This window comes from Magnolia sinica, chromosome 15, assembly GCF_029962835.1.
Source record: "Magnolia sinica isolate HGM2019 chromosome 15, MsV1, whole genome shotgun sequence".
NCBI classification, from domain to species: Eukaryota; Viridiplantae; Streptophyta; class Magnoliopsida; order Magnoliales; family Magnoliaceae; genus Magnolia; species Magnolia sinica.
Genome location: NC_080587.1, coordinates 9,707,070 through 9,729,307, shown reverse-complemented (window position 1 = coordinate 9,729,307; position 22,238 = coordinate 9,707,070). Strand labels below are relative to the sequence as shown.

Sequence of the window (22,238 nt, the reverse complement as noted above, 5' to 3'; positions counted from 1 at the left end):
TCCACCAGACCAATAATCTGGATCAACAAAAGGTGGGGCCCACTTGCACTACAGCCAGACCAAACAAAAAGATATAGTTTCTTTTAACTTAGCATGATATAGTGATTGCTGAAGCAAAATCAGATATTTAGAATAATATCATACCTGGGATGAGATACTGGAGTCCAAACCTTTCAAACCAGATTCAAGAGATCCGACAATGTGCATAAAGGTGCTTGTATCCAGATTCAGAATGAAAACGATATGGGTGCTAAATAGAACCTCCAAGAAAGCAAAGTATGCCCTGGTAAGCTGGACACGAAACAGGAAGACAAGAAAGAAAAAAATTCTTAAACCAGTGTTTTAAATAGCAGACAGCGTGTACCGTAGTGCTCGCCCCTCTGAAGTGTGAGGCGTAGCTGTGTAGCATAAGCTACACACTACTTTTAGATTTTAAATCAAGGTTGTGCTTGGTTACACTAATATCAAAATATTTTGCACCAAATTAGACAAATTATAATGAAATTTAACAAATTTTCATGATATTTGGTGCAACCAAACACAAGCCAAAATAATGTGAAAGGGCAATGATTAAATATAAAGGCAAATAATGAGCAACAAAACTAAGTTAATATTGCTACTTGTATTATTTTTTACTAAAAGCTTTGAAAAGATCAAACTAATTTTTATTGAAAATCAAAAAATGTAACAAATCATTGAAGACATTAATTGATTTTAGTGTTGTAGTCGGACTCCTGCAGTGGAAAGTTGCCAAAAGAGAAAAAGAATCTCTCTCTTTCCCCTCAGACGTATCTTCATAATTTAAGTCAAAACCTTGTGCAAATGGAGTGGCAAAGGAAAGGCATGGAGGGTAAGGACATTGGTATGGAATCTTCTCAAGGGTGCTTGCAGGGACGATTTCAGCAAGGAGGAGACAAGGAAGAATGGCAAGGGCAAAGTAGAAGGAAGCGAAATGGGGCAAGCGAAGTAGTAGATGGTAATGGGGTTGGGACTAGGCGAGCAATGGTCACAAGTAGAAAAGGGATGGTGGGGACGAAAGATGGCCACAAAATGACACTATCCAAGTATCCAACACTCTACGTCACTAGATTTCCATAAGGTTATTTACTAGTAAATTTCTCGAGGGTGTTTGGGAGAGTGGGGAAAGTCATGGAGGTGGTTGTTCTGAGGGATCGAACCACCATTGCCTATCAAGGCTTTGTGTTTGTTCATGTGAGCATGGAGGAGGAGCTTGCTCATGCAGTAGAAATCTTGCATGGATAAAGCCAAAGTGGGACGAAACTTGTCCAAAAGGCCCGTTTCAAACCTGAGATCAAAAATATGGAGAAGGGCAAAGGTAAGATGGTTAGAGCTGCAACGGTGATTCCGATGAGGGAGGTTAATGGGAACCTCGATGAAGCTTGGGATGTTGGGATGAATTTTAGAGAAGGCGCTTCATCCTATAGGAACATTGTAGCTAGGGGGAATTGTGCTTAAAAGCAAGGGGAGGGGACAAAAGAAGATTTAAAGAGATGTGTTGGTGGTTCAAATCAATCAGGACGCAACTGAAGAGTCTTGGGAGTAGTTGCGGAATTTGATGGTGGCTTCGACGGAGGGGGGAGCCACCCTAGCTCAAATTGAGGGGTGATTGTCGGAGTGTTGTGGTCTAGCACCTGATGAATATTCATTGAGTGGCCCATTGATTCCAACGAGGTGTGGATCTACTTGCACTGATTTACTGCATAACTGGTGTTGTTCACAAAGATGCTCTACTTTACTGCATAAGAAGGTGGGAGGACTTTGTTTTTGGCAAGGAAGATGCATGGTGCTTGGGGAATTCTTTTGGGATTTTGGTTCCGAGATTTCTCCGTTGCAATGGCAACCTGTTTGGCGGAGGTAGTCAAAATCGACCCTGCGACGGTGAACGGGTTGAACCTAGGTGAGGGTTAAGAGAAAGAAATCTCTAACAAATCCAACCTTCCTATCTGTGGTGGTTGGGGAGAGGTGGTTGATGTTTAATATTCAATGGGAGGTGACTAGTGGATGCTCTCTCCATTGGGGTGAAGTCTGGAAGAGCAGGGAGGTCAAAAGAGTGGTCAGAAGTCACGGCGGTTGATTGAAGGAAGTTGAAGGATTTCGGGATGGCTACTCTAACAGAGCTCCGGAAGTAAGAGCTTGTGCAAGAAGCTCAACGAAGGAGAGGTAGGTGTGATTAGTGAAACCAGGGGGTCGACACATGGAGGCTTGTGCTCTGCAAGAGTTTAGAAGGCAGGCATGCCCCCTCCGAGCCTCAGTTTTGAAGTAGGCTCAAAGCTCGAGCCAGTCCCAAACAGTATTTTGCACAAAGCTACCAATGACCTAGAGGCTCGGACCTTAGTTAGGGACATGTAGATGAAGGTCAAGTTGGCATCTATCCCGGCACTCCTCCCAAGTCAATAACCTCAATTGAATGGCAATGAAGATAGACTTGATGTTTTGGAGGACGGCTCTGATGACAATACATGGCAGAGTGATGAGCTAGCGACGAGTGATGATCGGTCGAATTTCGACAAACATGTGAAAGGAGATCCAAATGTTATGGCTTTAATAGTGTCCCTGGCACACGCAAATGTTTCAAGTCCCCCATCACGTGCAGTTCTAATTCACTCTTCGGTGTGTGGGGCTTACTTAAGTAGCTCCGCTCGTGTGCTCCAAGTCCCCACGGGAGATTTCATACCCCTTATATCATCCACAACCATCAATTTCATTGTTCTTCGAGAAGCATGAAGGCAGTGGAGATTCTCTAAAGGGTTTATCAGTGTTCTTCTGAAAGCAGAGTCGGTGAATGTCGCATGATAGAAGGGGACCCTATAGGAGGGTGTATGCATTCCTAAGGCATATCATATATGGAAGGTGTTCTTTTCACAAGAGAACAGGGGATTATGGCAAACGTGAATACAGTGCATAATACATTAGGGGATTGCTTGAGTGCCACATAATTAGAGGAAGGGGAGAAGATGCTAGTTGAGTGAGAGCCAAGATCGAGTCTCTGGAAGGGGTTGTCGTGGTCACTCCTCTTCGAGCTAAGAAGATGGGAGGAAACACAGATATGATATGCATGGCTAATGCAGAAATGGCGGAGATCTATCATGATGCCTTGGATGTGGGTGGTTCGATCTCTGAGGAGCAATTCAGATGGGCCAAAAACATTCTGGAAAGAGTGGGGGAGGCTAGTGGGAATGACCTTTGGGATGTGGGATGAGGACGTCCATGCTTTTTCAATTTGTCTAGGCCATGGGAGCTTAGTGGCAGCAACTGTGCATGGGCCTTGTGTTTACAGTTTGAGAGACCAGTTCTAGGTGGAGCTAGACAGTGTAAGGTATTGGTGGGAGGTGCCTTGGTAGGTAATTTTAATGCGGTTTGTTTTTACTATGAAAAATCTAGGGGTAGGCATATAACCAAGGGTATGAAGCTTTTCTTGGACTAGGTGGCTCCCCACGAGATGGTTGACCTTCCTTTGGGGGGCACCAAATTTACATGGTCCAACAAGTAGGAAAATGCAATGTTGGCGTGTTCGGACATATTCCTAATGTTGGCGGATTGGGTTGAGAATTTTCTTTTAGTTACTCAGCATGGACCGACAAGAATTGTTTTTGATCATCGTCTAATTATTCTGGAGATGGTTGAAGACAATTGGGGTCCTAGACCCTTCAAGTTCGAATTGGCTTAGCTGGAAATTGACAGCTTTAATCAACTTATAGCAGATTGGTGGACTTCCATCTCAGTAAAGGGCTATGCTGGCATTAGATTGAGTATAAAGCAAAAGATGTTGGAAGCTAAAATAAATCTATGGAAGAAAGAGGTGCTTGGTACTTGGAAGGCTGAATTTGATTGGATGGCGGATGAGATTCATGCGTTGGACCTGTTAGAAGAAGGTGGTAGTCTCTCGGAGGAAGTTAGAAAGAGGAGGCCTGAGTTATCCTCCTCTTTTTCCAGGCATTCAAGGAAGAGGAGATAAAAGCGGTAGCAGAGATTTAGAGCATTGTGGCTTAAGGGGGGCAAAATTGCGCGCTTCTTCCATAATAATGCTAGTGAACAAGCTCGTGGGAATAAAACCTCTTCTTTAATTGCGGATGGGGTTCAAACCTTGGACAAAAGTGAGATTTGCAAATCTATAGTTCAATTTTACACAAAGCTTATGTAAGTTGATAGGCGGCCGTGACCACAACTTGATAACTTAGAATATCTAAGGTTCGTTGATGAGGACGCATAAATGTTGGAAGCACCAATTGTGGAAGAAGTGTTAGTTGCGCTAAGCTCCATGTGCGAAGACAAGGTTGCAGGCATTGTTTGAATTATCTCCAATATTATCACCATCTCCAACTTGACGATACCGATAACACTTGTAGCAATACGATAACACCGATAGTATTAGAAATTCCAAGCATCAACAATGCATTGCTAAGTATCGCCAACATATCGATATTGCCAATATTTTTAATTATGTAAATTTTAGGCATCGCTTGTATTGCCAATGTATCGATATCGCCAATATTTTTTACAGTGTAAATTCTAGGTGACGCTTGTATCACAAGTGTATGTAGGTGATATTTCAATAATATCGCCAATATAGAGATAACACGAAAAGTTTGTTTATTAAAAAATATATATTTCAATTTTTTTCTGAGCACATTGTTGTATGCGGTTTTCAATTTGTCAATGCTAATATTGATAATATCTCAATATTATCGTTATTGCAACATGCGCAATATCAAGACCACAATCTTTCATTTCATTTCCAATTATCAATGATTTCTTGGTAAAACATCGTTAGTTATCGATATTCTGGAATATCGATGGATGATTGGATGGTTAGATGGGAAGGTTAGACTGTTTCTTACGACGACACATGCCTTTAAGCCCCCATTGAATGGAAACTTATTGTGTATTCATTCTTTTTGCAAATTTTGTATTCCTAAATATGCAAATATGTGCATTTTAGCATCTCCTGAAGTTTCACTGAAAATTCTACTGTTTTTCCCATATTTTCCCACATTTCTAGTTATCAGCGATATCGATATTGTTTCTGTATCCCCAACCAACAAAACCTATAGCGATATTGATACTTCGAACACTGGTTGTGGGCCCCGATGGTTTCCTTATGATGTTTTATCAAAAATGGTGACACCTAGTTAAAAAGGATGTGATATATTATATTGTGGAATTCTCCAAGCGTGGCCAACTTTTAGTGAGAGCTTCACTCATAGCTCTAATCCCCAAGGTCAAAAGAACATATCATCTTAAAGAATTTAGCCGATTAGTCTTATTGGTGAGCCCTATAAGTCGTTGACCAAGATTCTTGCTTGTTCAAGGGGGCTTTATCGAAGGTCATATCAATAAATCAGGGGGCGTTTGTGGCAGGGAGAGATTTTGGTTAGTACCCTTATCGCACATGAATGCATTGATTTCAAACAAAGAGAGAGGAAGGCCAATGTCGTTTGCAAGCTGGATATTAAAAGGTGTATATCACGTCGACTAGGATTTTTTTAGATTATATGCTTGATCATTTTGGAAGTGGTAGTAAGTGGAGAGGATAGATTCAGGCTTGTGTTAAATCAACTTCATTCTCCATTTGGTTAATGGGTCATCAACAAGGCATTTTTGTGGGTCATAAAAAAGGCATCACGGGGTCTTAGGCAGGGGGTCCAGTAATCTCCTTACTTATTTGTGGTGATATGGGAAGGTTCTTAGTATGATTTTATTTTATTTTATTTTAACAATAGGTTCTAGTATGATGCATCGTAAGGGGAAGGAGAATGAGTTATTCAACGATAAGGCATCAAATGGTGGATGGCAAGTTTCTCATCTTCAATATTTTGGGAAGCAGAAGGTGGATAATCATTGGAAAATTATTGTTTGTTTAGAGGCAGTCATCCAAAAAAGCATTTTTGTGGGTCATCAAAAAGGCATCACGGGGTCTTAAGCAGGGGGACCCGTTATCTCCCTACTTGTGGTGATAGGGGAGGTTCTTAGTATGATTTTTTATTTTTTATTTTTACAATAGGTTCTAGTATGATGCTTCATAAGGGGAAGGAGAACGAGTTATTCAACGATAAGGCATCAAATGGTGGATGGCAAGTTTCTCATCTTCAATATTTTGTGACGCAGAAGGTGGATAATCTTTGGAAAATTATCATTTGTTTAGAGGCAGTCTCTAGATTGAAGGTTAACGTGGCTAAGTCTGAAATGTTGGGGGTGCAAGTAGCGGTGATCTTAGTCATCTTGTGGGTTTATGCGGGAGCAGCTCCAAGTCCTTTCCTACGACATATTTAGAGATGCCTCTTTGCGTAGGGAATCCGGCCAAACACTTATGGGATAGGATTATCGAAGGAATTGAGAGGAGCATAGCTACTTGAAAGGGTCATTATCTCTCTTTGTGAGGTCGGCTAACACTTATTAAGGCGGCTTTCTCTAATATGGCAATGTATTTCATGTTTCTTTTAAAATGCCGCAAGGAGGTTTTGGATAGGCTTAAGAAGCTGAGAAGAGATTTCTTTTCGAAAGGGTACCTCCGAGAGCAGGAAATTCCATCTCCTTAAGTTGGATGAGGTGTGCAGGTAGGGTTGGTCTCAAAAGGTTGGGCGATATGAATATTTCCCTTCTTAGGAAGTGGATTTGGAGGTTTGGATCTGAAGAACAAAGACCTTGGAGGGAGATTAAAGCTAGTAAATATGGAGTGCAAAAGGGTGGTTTGTTTGTGAAAAGTTCTTCGCTTTATAGAGCTTCTCATTTATGGAAGGCGATTGCGGCTACTGCGCATTGGTTTCGGAAGAGGATTGCCTTTGCTTTAGGTAATGGGCATCTCATTCGATTTTGGGTGAACATTTGGTGTGGTGATCATGCGCTCCAAGATCTTTTCCATAGGTTGGCTTAAGAACTTGGGACTATTCACAATAACAGATGACATGTTAGCTTCACCAAAATAATAATAATAATTAAATAATAATATGACCTCACTTTGATATGTTTTACTCCATATACATGCACAGCCTGAGGTACTATCATCGCCGTTGTCATTATCATTGTTGTCAAATGCGATCACATGTGCACATACTATGGATTAAATCACATATGCCATCATAGCATATGAGATCCTGACAAGTATATGCCATGGCATAGTTTTAGACGTGACCAATATGTAACCGCATATTTCCCAATGGTCAGAAATATGACCATTGGGAGCAATTTATTTTTTTCAATTTGGGGCACTTTTACCTAAAAATAGGCACTCATATCCCCTCTATTTTCATTATTCTTTACTACAAAGCTCTAAATCTCTTACTCTTTCTTTTTTACTTTAATTTCTCTACACCTATTTCAAGTGTGCTTATTTTTTATATTTCGTAAGTTGTGCTTGTTTTTTGTCAATTGTATTTGTAAATTAGGTCGTAAGTTGTAACTTATAATTTGTTTCAAGTTATCCATTTGTCAATAAAATTCATATGTTCGAAGTTTTTAATAATTAATTCTCTCTTAATGTGTGCTTGTTGATTATTTTGTTAAAATTACGTAAATATAATATATGTAATTAAATATATAACTTAAACACTCAACTCAAAATACAATGAAATAAGTAAAATAACCAAACCCAATTATGTGTACCAATTAGGCAAATTTTTCCTAATTTTTTAGAATTTTTTTCATTTTTTTCAATATTTTTATTTTTCAAAAAAAATATATATGTGCGAACACATGGGATTATGCAATCACATATGCAAACAGCATATGCTAATCACATGCGATTTGACAACATTGGTCATTATCATAGCACCATTCCAACTATTTGGTCAGCTATTTGCAAATCCTGTTTCAGTAACCATTCCTACCACCTTGATCCAATTCCTTGGTGGAAAAACCTTGGAAAAGAAATCAGTTTCAATCGAAAAAGAAACATCCACCTATTTTGACCGAATAACAAGCAGGCATATACAATCAGGAAAAACAGCCAAAGATATTTGATAAAAAGAAACGTAACCATACATCATAGAAATTGATTTCTTTTTTTTAACACTGTTAAATATCAGTTTCCACAATAAAGAGAGACCAACTGACCATTATGCCTCATTTATTCCATCATAAACCATATAAGTACGTAACGACCTCACATTTTCAACCACCCATGTGACTGCCCTTGCTGCTCAGTGATCGAGGGAAGCCCATAGAGAGCCATCAAAATAGAAGTCCAAGGTACATTTTCAACCCCTTCTCCCTCTCTCTCTTTCATGGATTTCTTGGGTAGTGCGTTAACAGATCAAATAATTAAACCCTTTTGCTTCTGCAACTGGTTGGTAGTAACGAAGCTATTCAAAATCGGTTACATAACAGTAACAGTCATAACCGTTATGTGTTACGTGGCCGTAATGACCGTTACAGCAAAACCAGCCGTAACGGTCCAAAAACATTTTTTTCAAAAAAAAAAAAAAAGGCTGTAACGGCCGTTACAGCCCGTATCATAACGGTAATGGCAGTGGCCGTTACTGCCACTATCTCCGTTATAGAACACCTTGGTAGTAACATGAAGGCTTTTTCTCAATGTAGATATGGCAGATGCGTGTTGCTTGTTGAATAGCCATGGTTTACCTGATATATGTTAGATCTATCACTGTGTTAACAGGTTTGGTTTCAGACAAAGGAATTGGTAGGGTTTCATATGCCCAATATCTGTATTGAGGGTAATGGATGATCATGCACGTTGAGCCGTGATCTTTTCAGTTTCCTAAATCTAGCTCATTGACAAACACCAAACGCTAACACCCACGTGCATCTCAATGAAATGCTGCCCCATACTCTATATTCAATCCAGGCCCCATACTCTCTATTTAATGATATCAGGTTTTGTATTCAACCTTATACCAGAAATTGCTTCATAATGAGAATATTGTGCATATTGTAACAATCAACAGGGACAGAAGGGTCAGATTCATAATATTATGCAATTACAGCAAGATATAGACATGATCACATGAATAATGCCAATTTGAAAGAATCACTAGATTAAAAAGGGTAAGTTACATATTATTTAATAGGAAAATACCCTTATATAAAGAAATACCATTGAAAGACTTCACTTAAACTAAGTACATTCACGAGCACAAATCCTGCACAAGTGACTCCTACCTTTCGAAATGCCAAAATATCAGCTAGAGGAATTGACAGTGTCATCTTCAGAGCAATATCAAGGGCATCTGCAAGAGCTCTATCACCATATAGTTCGAACACCCCGAAGTTGACATAATTTCCAGCCAATGCTGCAATAAGATGTGCATATCACGTTAAAAGCAGCCAACACATACTATGAAGAACGCATATAAATCCTTGGAAAATTATTCACTAAATAAATAAAACAGCAGAAATAGAAATTCCTATGCTGCCTACACTATTAAACAAAAAAGAAAGAAATAATAATAATATTCAACCTAGGATATCCCAATTCTGCCTGGTAGCAATATGCACTGTATCGTCGATTATCCCATGTATCGACAACAATAGCATAATTACTTTGAATTTAAAAATCGAAAAAAAATAAAATAAAATAAAATAAAATAAAAACTAGAAGTCCTCAATCTTTTCAATTTTATTACAGGAATCTCTTCCCAGGGGTGTTTTAACAGCTCCACTTGAGTTATTTGACATCAAAACACAATTTTGGCAGAAAATTAATTGCGACACTTATGGCCTTCCACAAATGGTCTTGCCCCTAAACAATGGAAAACTACTGTGCATAATTTTTTCTTGTAATCTTTTTGAGTACTGAGTGTGTTATAATGTGTATTTTAAGATCCATTTTCACTAAAAAAGTCCCCCATTTTCCTTATGTTTTTCCAACGCATACCATACACAGTGATGCATTGTATCTGTGATATTGATGCATTTCCAGAATGCAATAGTAACAGTGGAAGTGGAAAACAGGACCTAGTTGAGATTGCTAATCAAGAAGTTTTCCAAAATGACTACATTTAGGGTCTTGGGTCGACAATTCATGAAAGTGGAGACTTTGAGAGGGATGTTGCCCATATAATTCAAGCTGAGTGGAAGAAATGGGGATGTGCCTTTGGAGTTTTATGTGATCGCCATGCACCACAAAACTGAAAGAGAAATACTATAGGATAGCTATAGGACCAGCCATGCTTTATGGGACAGAATGTTGGGCAGTTAAGGAACAACATGTTCATAGGATGAATGTATCTGAAATGAGGACGTTGAGATGGATCAATGGCAAGCCAAGGATTGAATTGGAAATGAATACATTTGAGGGAACGTAGGAGTAGCACCGATGCATAATAAAATGAGGGAAAGTAGACTTAGATGGTTTGGTCATATGCAACAGACACCAAGAACTATGCTGGTTGTGAGTGAGTTGCTACAAGTTGACTAAAAGGGTGAGGGAAGTCCCAAAGGACGTGGGTGGAGGCAGTAAGAAAATACGTCATGACCTATGATCCAACTGATTTTATGGCCCTTGATAGAGTGGAATGGCCTAAGAAGATTCATGTAGTCGACCCCAATAAATTGGGATAAGGCTTAGATGATGATGATGATGATTGGTGCATGTTTCTATATCCTAGGGTTACAAGGCATAAAACACTGCATACATACATGCGAGTGTACGTACATACATATATACATGCATTTGTCGAATTTTATGGAATGAATGGAAAACCATGTCTGTCAATTTTTCCGCTTTTTTAAAGCTAATAACAGAAATATCATTAAAGAAAGATCCAAAAGATTGATCAAAGGCATGATAAAAAATGTTGAAAAGCCAAGGGGATATTTGATCGCAAATATCTGATATTGAAGAATTTAATGAAATGTCGAAGCATTGACTTGGCTTTGAACTTCGTGTTTGAGAAACAACCTGAGCAATTATTTCATTCTTTCACAGAAATAAAATAGCTAGGGATGTATTCTCTCTTAGGAACTTTTTTTTTAATTGAAAATTGACTAACTTTTATTAGAAAGAACAATAAGCAAAGGCACAAAGCCCTCAACACGAAAGCCAAATCAACAACCCAAATCCACAATAAAGCAATGGGCTTTGTCGACAAAGCCAAAGCTATCAAATCTAACTTAGCCTTCCTAAACACCTCCAGAGGTGCCACCTACAGTTCACTCCGACCAAATAGGCCACAAACCTGAAAGAATGACGAGTCACCACAATACCCTACCTTGAGGACCTACCACCTCCATGCCAGGCAAGGAGCAAGGATCCAATCAGATCTAGCATTACCCAACAACATAGGACTAGATCAAAAAAATAAATCCGAACCACCCTGGCAAAGAAACAATGCAGGAAAATATGATCCATGATCACCCTCCAACCAAATGAACTTTTTCGGATCCTCCACTGCTCTATGCTCATGGGATCACAAGCAACATGTAGAAAAGATCACACTGAAAACAATCCTGAGCTTGCCTTTTTTCACACACAACAATCTCACTCAGCAAATGGGAAGCCAACATGAAGAAGGCATTAATAAGCAATTCACAGAAAAACCTTTTGTATCCATTGTGTGTATATATATATATATATATATCAATACATGAGTCAAATTGCAGAGATTTTCAATAAAGACACATTTTGTAGAGAAAATGTTTCCAGTGTTCCATTTTTACACTATAGAGTTCTCCTTTTACAAGGATTAACACAACACCTAACTCATTAGCTCTACATAAACCTCCACCTCCTTCAGATTCCTTCTAAACTCAATATCCATGCAAGCTACCCCGAAAATTAAAAGCAATCCTTCACTGCAATGCCATTATTGCTCGTAGCTCTATAAACCTTGGGAGAATAGATGGCTAAGACTCATCCCCCACCCAGATGTCCTCTCATAAACAAACTTTGTCCCTTCCTAAGGCAAGCGCCTTCCTTGAACACCTATTCTGTTCCTTCTTTCCTCATCCTCCGCCATAAAATACTGATGGAAAAAAACTTCTATGGTCACTTATTTAAGCTTTTCTTTAAGTTGCCATTTCCTAGGGCAGGAACTGGTTGAAGTGATTCCTAGCAATCGTGGTAAAGTCATTCTATAGTTTCAAGCTCAAATGGTGATTTCAAGCACTACGATAATAGGTAAGATTACTGTTAAACTCTTCACATCATCAATTTGGTTGGAAGGAGATTTGCCTCTTGGTGACTTGTTAAACTCTCCACATCAACAATTTGGTCGGGAGGAGACTCACTCTTGGTGATCTAATGGCTCAAAAAGCATTCTCAATAGCCTTGGCATTTCTTGAGAGAATATAATGAAACTTATTTCCTTTTGGTAGACACCAATTTGGGTCAGATTTCCCAAATCCATAGCAAAGGAAACCATTTCACCAACAGATTGTAAAGTTTTGGTGTTACTTGTAGTTTAATGACTCAGAGTCCAAATGTAAATTGTATTCCTTAGTCAATGTTTGCATGTTTTCTCCCTTTACTAACAAAATTATTGGTTTATCTACAAAGTTTCTTAAGATCACTATTCAGTTCATGCGACACATCATGTGAAATAAATCAATGTCATATGAAAAAAATCATGGAATATCTTCTTAGAATATTTTTTGATGAACCAAGAATTTATTAGAGAAGCAAGTAAGCAATGCATCATATGATATAAATTAATAATGTCTTTTGACTGTAGCAAAGGTAATACTGAATAGCACACACTGCCACTAGCAAAGAAATGGTTTCAAGTGTTTGAAAAGCAAATTCACTGAAATGACACTGCAAAAATAAACAAAATAAATGGTTGATATACTTACCCCTGGCAAGAATAGTTAGGGAAATCCATATTCCCTTGTATTTGAAAGTATAAACATCAGCATTATTTGGAATCAATAAAATCCTTGACCCATAAGCCACAATTAATTTGCTGACTTCCCGGAAAAGAAGAATCCCATTTGGAGATGATGAGTCAAACGTCAAACGCTGAGCTTTGTTTAACACAAATTCTGCCATAAATTTTAATAACGGGGTTGTAACCTGCACAATTTGATTGTATCAGAAAGGTGACACTTTAAGCACAGGAATACATGACACTATCTACCAACGTAGATCTTTACCTATCAACATAAAGAGAAATAAGAAAACCATTCACTAGTGATTTAGAGTGCAAGAGAACATAACACATGTTTAACATCGACCAAAACTACATATCAGATTTCATTTCACAATGTCAAACCCATGAAAAGCACAACAAGTGATAAGTGAAACAAATAACCAAACATGGACATAAGATGCAGCAGAATAACAGAAAAATAGACAATGAAACTAAAGCAATTAGAGGAATGCACTTGGCTACACTAGGAGGTGGGTGGAGGTAGTAAGAAAAGATTTAATGAACTACAGTTTACTGAAGTTATGGTCCTAGAGTGGAATGGAGGAACAGAATTCATGTAGCCAACCCCAATTAGTTGGGATAATGACTAGAGTACACTAGGTAATGCGCGCCATTTGCTGACTGTTCAAGCTGAGTAGGCTGACTTGTATTACACTGTCACATATGACTTGACTACACTAGGTAATGCATGCCATTTGTTTGGCCTTGATTCAAAAAATAAAGCTAATTCAACTCTCGGGTGGGCTACCCTATAAACTTATACCTAAAACCTCTAAATTTATGTGGTATGGCCCAACTAAGTCTTGGAATACTGTAACTTTTGGGTTAATTCTTTCATCATGATGAGGCACATCAGATAAATGGATTGGAGGACGCATAAACACCATGGTAGTCCCTGCACAAAACTAATGGTGTGTTCCTTCCCAACTGTTTACTATGGTGTGCCCTACCTGAGTTTTCATGATCATGATATTTAGGTTCAATAGTTAAAATGGGGCAGTGTACCAGCTGGACAGGGTGGATCTCATGAAAGTTCCACCCGCATGGCTTTCTGTTTGCGTAACCCCAGTAGGTATAAAGCTGTGAGTTACCAAGGGCGGTTGGGGAAAGTTGTCATTGGTGAAAGAGAAAGTCGGCACCCATCTAGGTTCTTGGTTTCATTTCAAAATATAAACTATTGAGTGGCATTTGCGGATGAAATCTTAACCCCACGTTGTATGGCAAACATTTTCAAATTCCTAAAATACACATCTTTATTTAAAATGTTTATCATGTCCCTTAAATACACAAAGTTATCCACCATTGCAAACTAATTGTGGGGAGCAAAAATGTCCCCCACTACTCACATTATAGTATTAGATAGAAAAAAAAAAAATGGAAGAAGAAGAAGAAGATGATGATGAAAAATGAAAAAAGATAGTTTTCCCCTTCTAATTTTCTGATAATGGTCCATTCTGCTTTGATTAATTGAATGTCACTCAAATGTTGTGCTTTGATCCCCAAAATAGACCTAAATCCAGTATAAAATGAGTTTTTAAGCTTCATGTATGGTTGAAATGAAGAAACAAGTTTTAAAAATAGAGGAAAGTCAATTTTTTCTCTCTTTAAAAAAAAAAAAAAAGAAAGTGGGGGGGGGGCCATATGGCCGCATCATCTTGTACCAAGCCCGTATCGGTAATGATATGGCCTGTAATGACTGCTATGGGCCAAATGGACATTTCTTTTTCAAATGGACTGGTTCACTTCCATAACACGTATTCTGGCGGCAAATACAGATGAAACAACTAAAACCATGGTCACACTATAGTCTCCTAGTGCCCATCAAATAAAAATAAAAAATACAGCCTCCTGGTGCTTCAATAGACTTTTGAGTCCCAGGTAACCAATGGGGTTTTGAATAGCTAAACCCCCCCGTGCCCACTCGCCTATTTTGTTCCCTTTCCGTTGCACATGACGACTTTTGCTTGGTTTTTTATCAAAATTATGCTGCCAGTCACATAATAATAAATATCTACTGTAGGCAAATCAAAATTATTTCATATAAAAAGAAAAATCAAAACAGAAAGAAACTTACCTCCTAAAACAAAAAGAAACATTGATACGACCATTAATAAATACACCGTTGTTATGGAGATTTCTCCTAAGATACTAGAATAAAGCATGTGTCACCAGCAAAATGCAATTTTCCTCAATATACAGGCAAAAACCTTAATGAGCATTTCAATGAAAAGAACACCAAATTGTCACTTTTGTGAAATGAAAAAGGAGCAATGCATGTAAAGTGCCTTAACAAAGTAATAAATGAACAAAAAAAAAATTTGAAAGGTAATAAATTAACAAATATTGCACCTCACCTCTGGCGTATCTGTCCAATGAGATATGGCTTTTAAGAGAAGAGGCATGTGCGAGGGATATAACCAATCAAATAGTAAACCGTATGTTCTGCGACTGAATAAATCAACAAAAACCAATTGAAGTCACTTCCATCAAAATTAATGAGCCTTTCAATTGATCGGTGGTTCTGGAGAAAAGAAAATAAACCTATTTGTTGCCATTGTAATTCCTCTGAGATCCCGCATCAATCCAATCAATGCATATTTTACAGCATCAGTTCGAAACACAGCATCAGGAGTTGATTCCAAACTGATGAAAACCTGAAGAAGCAAACATCATTCATGAATAAAATAAACATCAACAGGGGAAAACCACCAAGTCCCATGTGATTGACATATCATCAGAAACAAGTGCAACAGGATATAATGTTGGTCTCTTTACATTTCAAGGATACAATTAAACCAATCAGTATATTCATGCACATGCAAAACGTTATGCAACTGGAAGAAGAATATGGCACCAAATATCATAAGCCATGCCCATGGGCTAAACGGATAATTAAAAAGATGCCACCTAAAATTTCGTATACTACAACAAAGAAAGTTAAGGCCTTTCAATGGATGGATGCATATTCAAAATGAACACCATAAAACTGTGTTTATGACATGTGTCGCAAAAAATTCTACATAGAAAATATGAAGGAAATACCTGCAATAGTGGATCCATAGAAGATTTGAATTTCACAGGACTATCTTCCATAAATATCAACCAGCCAATAGTGTAGTAAAACGTAGTTCTACTGCGAGAGCACCGGTATTCTTCTAAAAATGGAAAGTGTTCCCTCTGGACATAAAAGGACAAGAAATTAAAATCACGCACAATGCTTCCATCTGCATTCACCAAAAACGAGTTATAGGGTCCTGTGCGTCACCAAATGTAGAATTTTCGAGGTTCGGGATTCTGTACAAGCGCGATCACTGGTCAGTGACCAAAACCGTTGTTATGATAGGTGTCCCACGAGATGAGGGATGCCCGAAAATCTTACACATCGAATGATCCTAACCCTCAAAATCAATGGCCTACAAGCAGATGGTTAGGACAAAACACAGCAACTATCCACATTTAACACTTAGTTCGAAGATCAAAGAGTTAGAACCTTCCAATCTAGGAGATTTCCAGGGCATCCAGTCCACAGTGGAGCCCATCAGATCAACGGTCTGGTTCACTAAACCATGCGCCGCATATGCACAGAATACTGCCTGCCAGCAATCTGTATGTAAGCTGGTACATGATGCCATCAATCCTTTCTTACAAACCAATCGAGCAGAAAAGAAGTAACAGAAAATTATATAAGCATTGAAATTACAGTGTGATGCCCGATTATGAATTTGATAGTGTCTAACTTAAGGAGCAGCTTTCCAGTCATATATCTGCAGAAAATTCCCGGTAGCCAAAACATATTAGTACATTATTCAATATGACTCAAAGATGGCAAAGAAAATTGATTCCCTCTGTTAACTAAAAGATGTCATGAGGTAATAAGACTTAACCCAGATGCAAGCTCCAAGAACAGGCTTAAAGTGTGCTCAATGACCTCCTCACTCTGCATATACAGATGAAATATGGCAAGTTGACTCTCCAACAAGAAAATTAACATAAAATACAAATCTAATGGTCACCTCTGTGTAGCACTTAAGATTTGTAGCAATTTTTCCAACAATGACATTAAGTAAAACGAGATGGTCATGGAGTCCAAGAAGCTCTGACAATCGGGCATATAACTGCTGCAACAAACAAAAAAGAATCAAATATAAGAAACAAAATAATAACACAATGAAGAGGGTGAAGAAACAGGAATTGAGGTATGCTAGAATACATCTCGATGCATTACAAATGGATGCATATGGACTTTAACCATAAATTTAGACCTTCTCAATGACCCGAACTGTTTACATGATATTGCACCCCTTGGATGGAGAACACGCAAAATACTCTCAGATGGAATATCTCAATCCTTTAATTTTAAAAAGGTTATGTTGACCATACATATTCAAAGCTAAAGAGCCAGAAGGGTTGAAATGAGTGCATTGATTGTTATCCACCATACAAGTGAGACCCATCATGAAAACATTCTGGATGATCGGAACATGCCCAGATTCGAAGATTAAAGTCAGTATGCCAGAATGTATTCCAGCAAACCTCACAGGAATTTACCTTCGAAGAATGCATAGCTTGATCGCCTACATAGGACTTCCGGAAATGCTGAAAGAAGGCAAGAATAGCGCGATCGAGCCTTTGCTTGCTTAGATTTCCATATCGCTGTCAAGAGAACAATAGTGGTAAGGATGCAGTACCCCCACCCAAACATGGATATATACTAGTGCAAGAACATCAAGACATGACCTGCTTTGTCCTATTGATGAAAGGGCCCTCAATTGGACCATGACTTATAAGCACAACCAAAGTGCCACTGATGAGTGGGCGTCTTTTGAAAAATTCTTGTAGAAAGGATAACATACAGCCCTACTCATATGTTCAAAAAAATAAAGAGAATGAATGTAGGGCCCAGACAGAATGAAAGTTTATTATAGATATAACATATTGAACTTACTCATCTGTTCAGAAAGTTAAAGAGTATGGATGTTGGGCTTGGCTCAGTGGACATGGTATATTAGAGAGTTTGAGGTACTAGTGCCCCTGCTCCCCATCCTGTGTTACCATAATGCCTGAGGTCGAACAAGTGGCACTAAGGTTCGCTTTGATCCAGGCACATGTAAGAACATGGTTACTGGTATGCAGGTGAACTGGTAGATGATATGGTGCATGTTAAATCATACAGTGCCCATTGAAAGAAAAGGGGGGAAAGTACAGAGAGATATGATTCGTTTTTTGTTATGTATTGTCTAGGTACTAAGTTATATGCATCACCTTGAGTATGCATTGACCTCATCATAGAAAACATACAAAGCAATCGGATTAGTTTTCTATGAATGAAAAGATCCAAAAAAGTAGGATTCACAACCATTTTTTTTTAATATGTATTTTTTTGAAATTATGTTATATGCATCACCTTTAGTATGCATCGACTTCATCATGGAAAGCATACAAAGCAGTTGGATTAGTTTTCCATGCATGAAAAGATATGAACAAGATGAAGGATTCACAATCTTTCTTTTTCCCTCCTCAAAAACATATCTCAAATTTCTATCTTACATTCTTTTTATTATAATTAAAGTGTTCCTCTCACAGTCCAAGGATTCAAAACCCATTTTGGTAAACCGTACAGGTATGCACCAAAACCAGTACATATCGGCCCTATTGGCCGATTTGAGCCAATGCTCGCTAGCAAAAAAAAAAATATGTTGATATTTTAGCAGTGTGATGTATGATACGCAAAAACTTAAAAATTACTTAGAAATTGCATATGTGGCATATAAGACACCAAATTAAACCGTCCAAATTATGCATCCTAATTTAGACACCTCATGGAAGAAAAATGGGTTTATGTGATTATTGATGTCTATCAGATTGGTGGGCATTTACTGGACAGCTGATATATATAACAGTGCTATTTCAACAAACAAGTGTTCACGAATCGGGGGTTAGGATGGTTCAACCAATCTGATTTCGGTGCCATGACTTTGCAACAGTGGATTACACAATTTATCCAGTTTAATCTGAGTAAATGTGTGCCATGCATACAATTTCTGAGTGCTTGCATCAAGCATCACCCTTACAAAGTATCCATTAAAAATGGACTCATATATTGCAGCACACCACTGATATGGTATTGGTAAAAGATACAATGGAGTAATTTTTTGCCCACAATGATGTTTGCATGCAACCCAAGATGTGCATCAACTGGGCCTCACCATGAAGAAGGGATGACACAAAATCACGCTGATCTAAAACTTACATGGACAACAACACAAGAAAAATGGTTTTTTTTTAACGTCCTATTTCATCAAACAAGTGTCCACAAATCAGAAGTTAGGATCGGTCAACCAATATAAATGCCAACTGCTGTAGCTCATGTTACTCGAACTTCAAGTTATGCACTCATGATGGTGACTGATATAAATCCTGATTCTTCCCTGCTGTTATACCTGAGTGTGTAATCCACTGTCTGTGACATTTATCAACTGAAAAACACGTGCTGCCAGCTCTGCATCAATTATCTCTTGTGATTCGGTACTGCAAGAGGGAAAAATAAGACTGATAAACATCTAATGTGCTTAAACACGTTACATGCAAGACTGCAGTAGATGTTATATTACCTACAACCAGAGCTCTGTTTGATCTTAAGAATGGCAGCAATAATATGAACAATCCATGTAAGTTGTCCTTCAACCACAGAAAGTTCATTGCCATCACCACTGGTCGGTATCCTTGCTCTTTCCTGTATGAACCAGATAAACATTTGTCAATGAACAGATTGTAGAGCCATCTTGTTCTCAAGTATATTCTCTAGTAAATACAGTCATCATCCAAAATATGATGTGTCCATACCGTATAAGTTTGCAAAATAGGCTCCATAATCTTTATAACATATAAGCTACTGCTTTCATACTGTGATCCAGGAAAGAAAGCAAAATCTTGTGAGCAAATGCAACTTAGAAAACGAGTACAATTAAGAGACTATATCAGAATTCTACAGTTGCATGGAGCATAGTAATCAATAATCAATGAAATAAACAAGGTGAATAAATAATTTTCTATGTGGATACTGAAATATAAGGGTATGCATAGAATTCCTGGTTCCAAGGCTAATAAGATGCATACGACCAAATTGTGGTTCAGATAAAAAGGGGACATCCCATTCCTATCTCACTTGGGATTCGGGGGCACAAAAGCAGGAAAACACCGGCACACAGTGTGAGTTACAGACCACCGCAAACACCAAGCGTAATAAGTAAACTTGGGAACCCAGCGAACCACTTCTTGGCAGTAACTCAAATGCTGCCTAAACCACTTTACAGTTGATGATGCTGTACAAGTCCACAAGCCATTCACGAAGATTTGAACCTGGAATTTACAGAGGTATGGAAAGCATTCCAGCTGATCCTGAAGAAGTTCAACATTATCCAATGGATTTTCTGATAGGTCATCTGGAAATCCAGCCTGCAACAAATACCCAGCAAGGAAAGCGAAATTTGGAAGTGTCAATTTCTCTCAGTAAATGAAGTCTTAAAAATATATGGATTCCCAGTAGGTGGACAGAAAGTAAACAACAAACAAGAAATTGTACCTGCACAGAGTCCAACCTTGACGTGATAAAACCTTCAGTTATTTTCGGCACAAATTCATCCAACAGACTAGGTGTATCACCTTTCAAATAAGGAACAGATGTCACCAATCTGGACCAAAGCCCTAAAAGGTAGTAGACACTGCTGCTGGCCCACTAGCAAACAGACACGACAACAGAATCAGTTCCACACATCAACAAGGTTCAAGTTCACTTGATACTTTCAACAAACTCAAAGAGACCAAAAAATTCCAGTCGAACCTGCCATGACTGCAGGGACTTGGATGTGAACTCTGCTACTAAGCGTATCCAGTCACTATAGCCTTCAACATTCACAAGCTCCGACAACTGTACCATAAGTTACATGATTCTAAAAATGAGTAAGCATTTTCAATAATATACTAACCGCACAAAAAAGGAAAACTAAGTGAATGGTGTAGTCTCTTGGAATTGCATGATAAATAAAATAGAAGCAACCAGGGAAATATCTGCAAGCAAAGCAGAGAGAAGTGTCATCGTGAGTTAGCATAAAGATGCACAGAGCGGGGTACCTGGTAGTTCACTTTGAAGCGCCCAAGAAGACGACAATACTCATGATAATTATCGTGATCGGCAAGACCTGCACCACAAGCCCAAACATGTAATAATCCAAAGGGAATGCTTTAGGGCTTGTTTAGTAGAAGGATACAAAATACTTTCTATCTTGAAACAACACAACTTATTAAAAGGAGGAAACTACATCTTTATCGGAGCTCTCTCCCTACTCGCTACTCCTATCAAGGATAAGTAAAACAACTTGACTGTAAGGATTCCCAACCTCTAACTTGCCTATTCAATCAGTCCCTTTCGCCTAGATTGGGCATCAATCCATGAATGTGTAAGTGATGTGAATGCAAAACGGGCAGCAAGGTGGCCCTGGACGGTGGCAGCAAGGCTGTCCCACTTGTGGACAGCATGGATGTTACATACATCAGGTGGGCCACACAAAATATGGGAAGAGAGGGAGAGGGAGAGAGAGAAAAAAAATTGTGTGGAGGGGAGGGGAGGAGCTCCGCCACTATGAGCCCTCCCTAGAAATACAATACATACATCATCTTGGGTCCTAAATCTTGTGGGCCCACAAAAATGAAATCAAGGTGGGGATGGTATCCCCACCACAAGATCGAGGGTCTAGATGACCTCAACATGAGGCTATCGAAATAAACATCATGGTGGGGTCCATGGAGAATGGCCCCATCATGGAATGTACATATGCATCTTGGTGGGCCATTGGCCACACCTAGGGTCCAAAGTGGGATCTCTACCATCAACCAGTAGGCCCCACTTGTCCCACAGATTAAAACAATGATCTAAACCTAAGATCACCCACAGTTTGATCTTCCTCTTGGTTCTTTGGCTTCCTTAGCTCCGAGGCTTCCTATTTAAGGGTGGGAGATGAAGATTGAAGGGTTGGATTGAGAGTTTTGGGGTAGGAAGTGGGCCACACACTTGGCTATTTTCTCTCCTTGGAACTTGGACGTTCTCTCTCTTTGAGTTGCTTGGAGAATGGGTAGAGAATGAGAGAGAGTAGGTGGTTGTTGTGTAAGAGAGATGGGATGGAGTGATGAGTGGAATGATGGGTGGTGTGATGGGTGTGAGTGACATGAGAGTTAACTTTGGGGTAACAGGGGATGAGTTACTTGTCTTGGGGATAAAGAAAGTATGGCTTGTGATGGGTTGTGTACTTGACTAGTTGATGTGAAAGGGTGGGTAGAGAGTCTTTAGAATCTCTCGTAATTAGTAATGCACGGTGTTTCCTTGAGATATACACGGGC

At 38.8% G+C, this 22,238-nt stretch overlaps 1 protein-coding gene across 3 annotated transcripts in view; it reads right to left on the bottom strand.

Annotated features, from left to right (window-relative positions):
- Positions 1-22,238, bottom strand: part of LOC131227118 (uncharacterized) — a 68,467-nt gene that overhangs the window by 2,806 nt on the left and 43,423 nt on the right. For 2 of the 3 annotated variants that reach the window (XM_058222834.1, XM_058222835.1), the window contains 17 exons: positions 20,976-21,043; positions 20,686-20,772; positions 20,428-20,580; positions 20,205-20,300; positions 19,689-19,748; positions 19,457-19,578; positions 19,286-19,373; positions 17,394-17,498; positions 16,859-16,963; positions 16,730-16,782; positions 16,546-16,609; positions 15,888-16,022; positions 15,387-15,499; positions 15,200-15,293; positions 12,769-12,988; positions 9,136-9,266; positions 145-291 (listed from right to left, as the gene is read on the bottom strand). In XM_058222834.1, coding sequence (XP_058078817.1) covers positions 145-291; positions 9,136-9,266; positions 12,769-12,988; positions 15,200-15,293; positions 15,387-15,499; positions 15,888-16,022; positions 16,546-16,609; positions 16,730-16,782; positions 16,859-16,963; positions 17,394-17,498; positions 19,286-19,373; positions 19,457-19,578; positions 19,689-19,748; positions 20,205-20,300; positions 20,428-20,580; positions 20,686-20,772; positions 20,976-21,043 — 1,841 coding nt within the window. The remainder of the gene's footprint in view (positions 1-144; positions 292-9,135; positions 9,267-12,768; positions 12,989-15,199; positions 15,294-15,386; positions 15,500-15,887; positions 16,023-16,545; positions 16,610-16,729; positions 16,783-16,858; positions 16,964-17,393; positions 17,499-19,285; positions 19,374-19,456; positions 19,579-19,688; positions 19,749-20,204; positions 20,301-20,427; positions 20,581-20,685; positions 20,773-20,975; positions 21,044-22,238) is intronic. The other variant, XM_058222836.1, reaches the window with a different exon arrangement.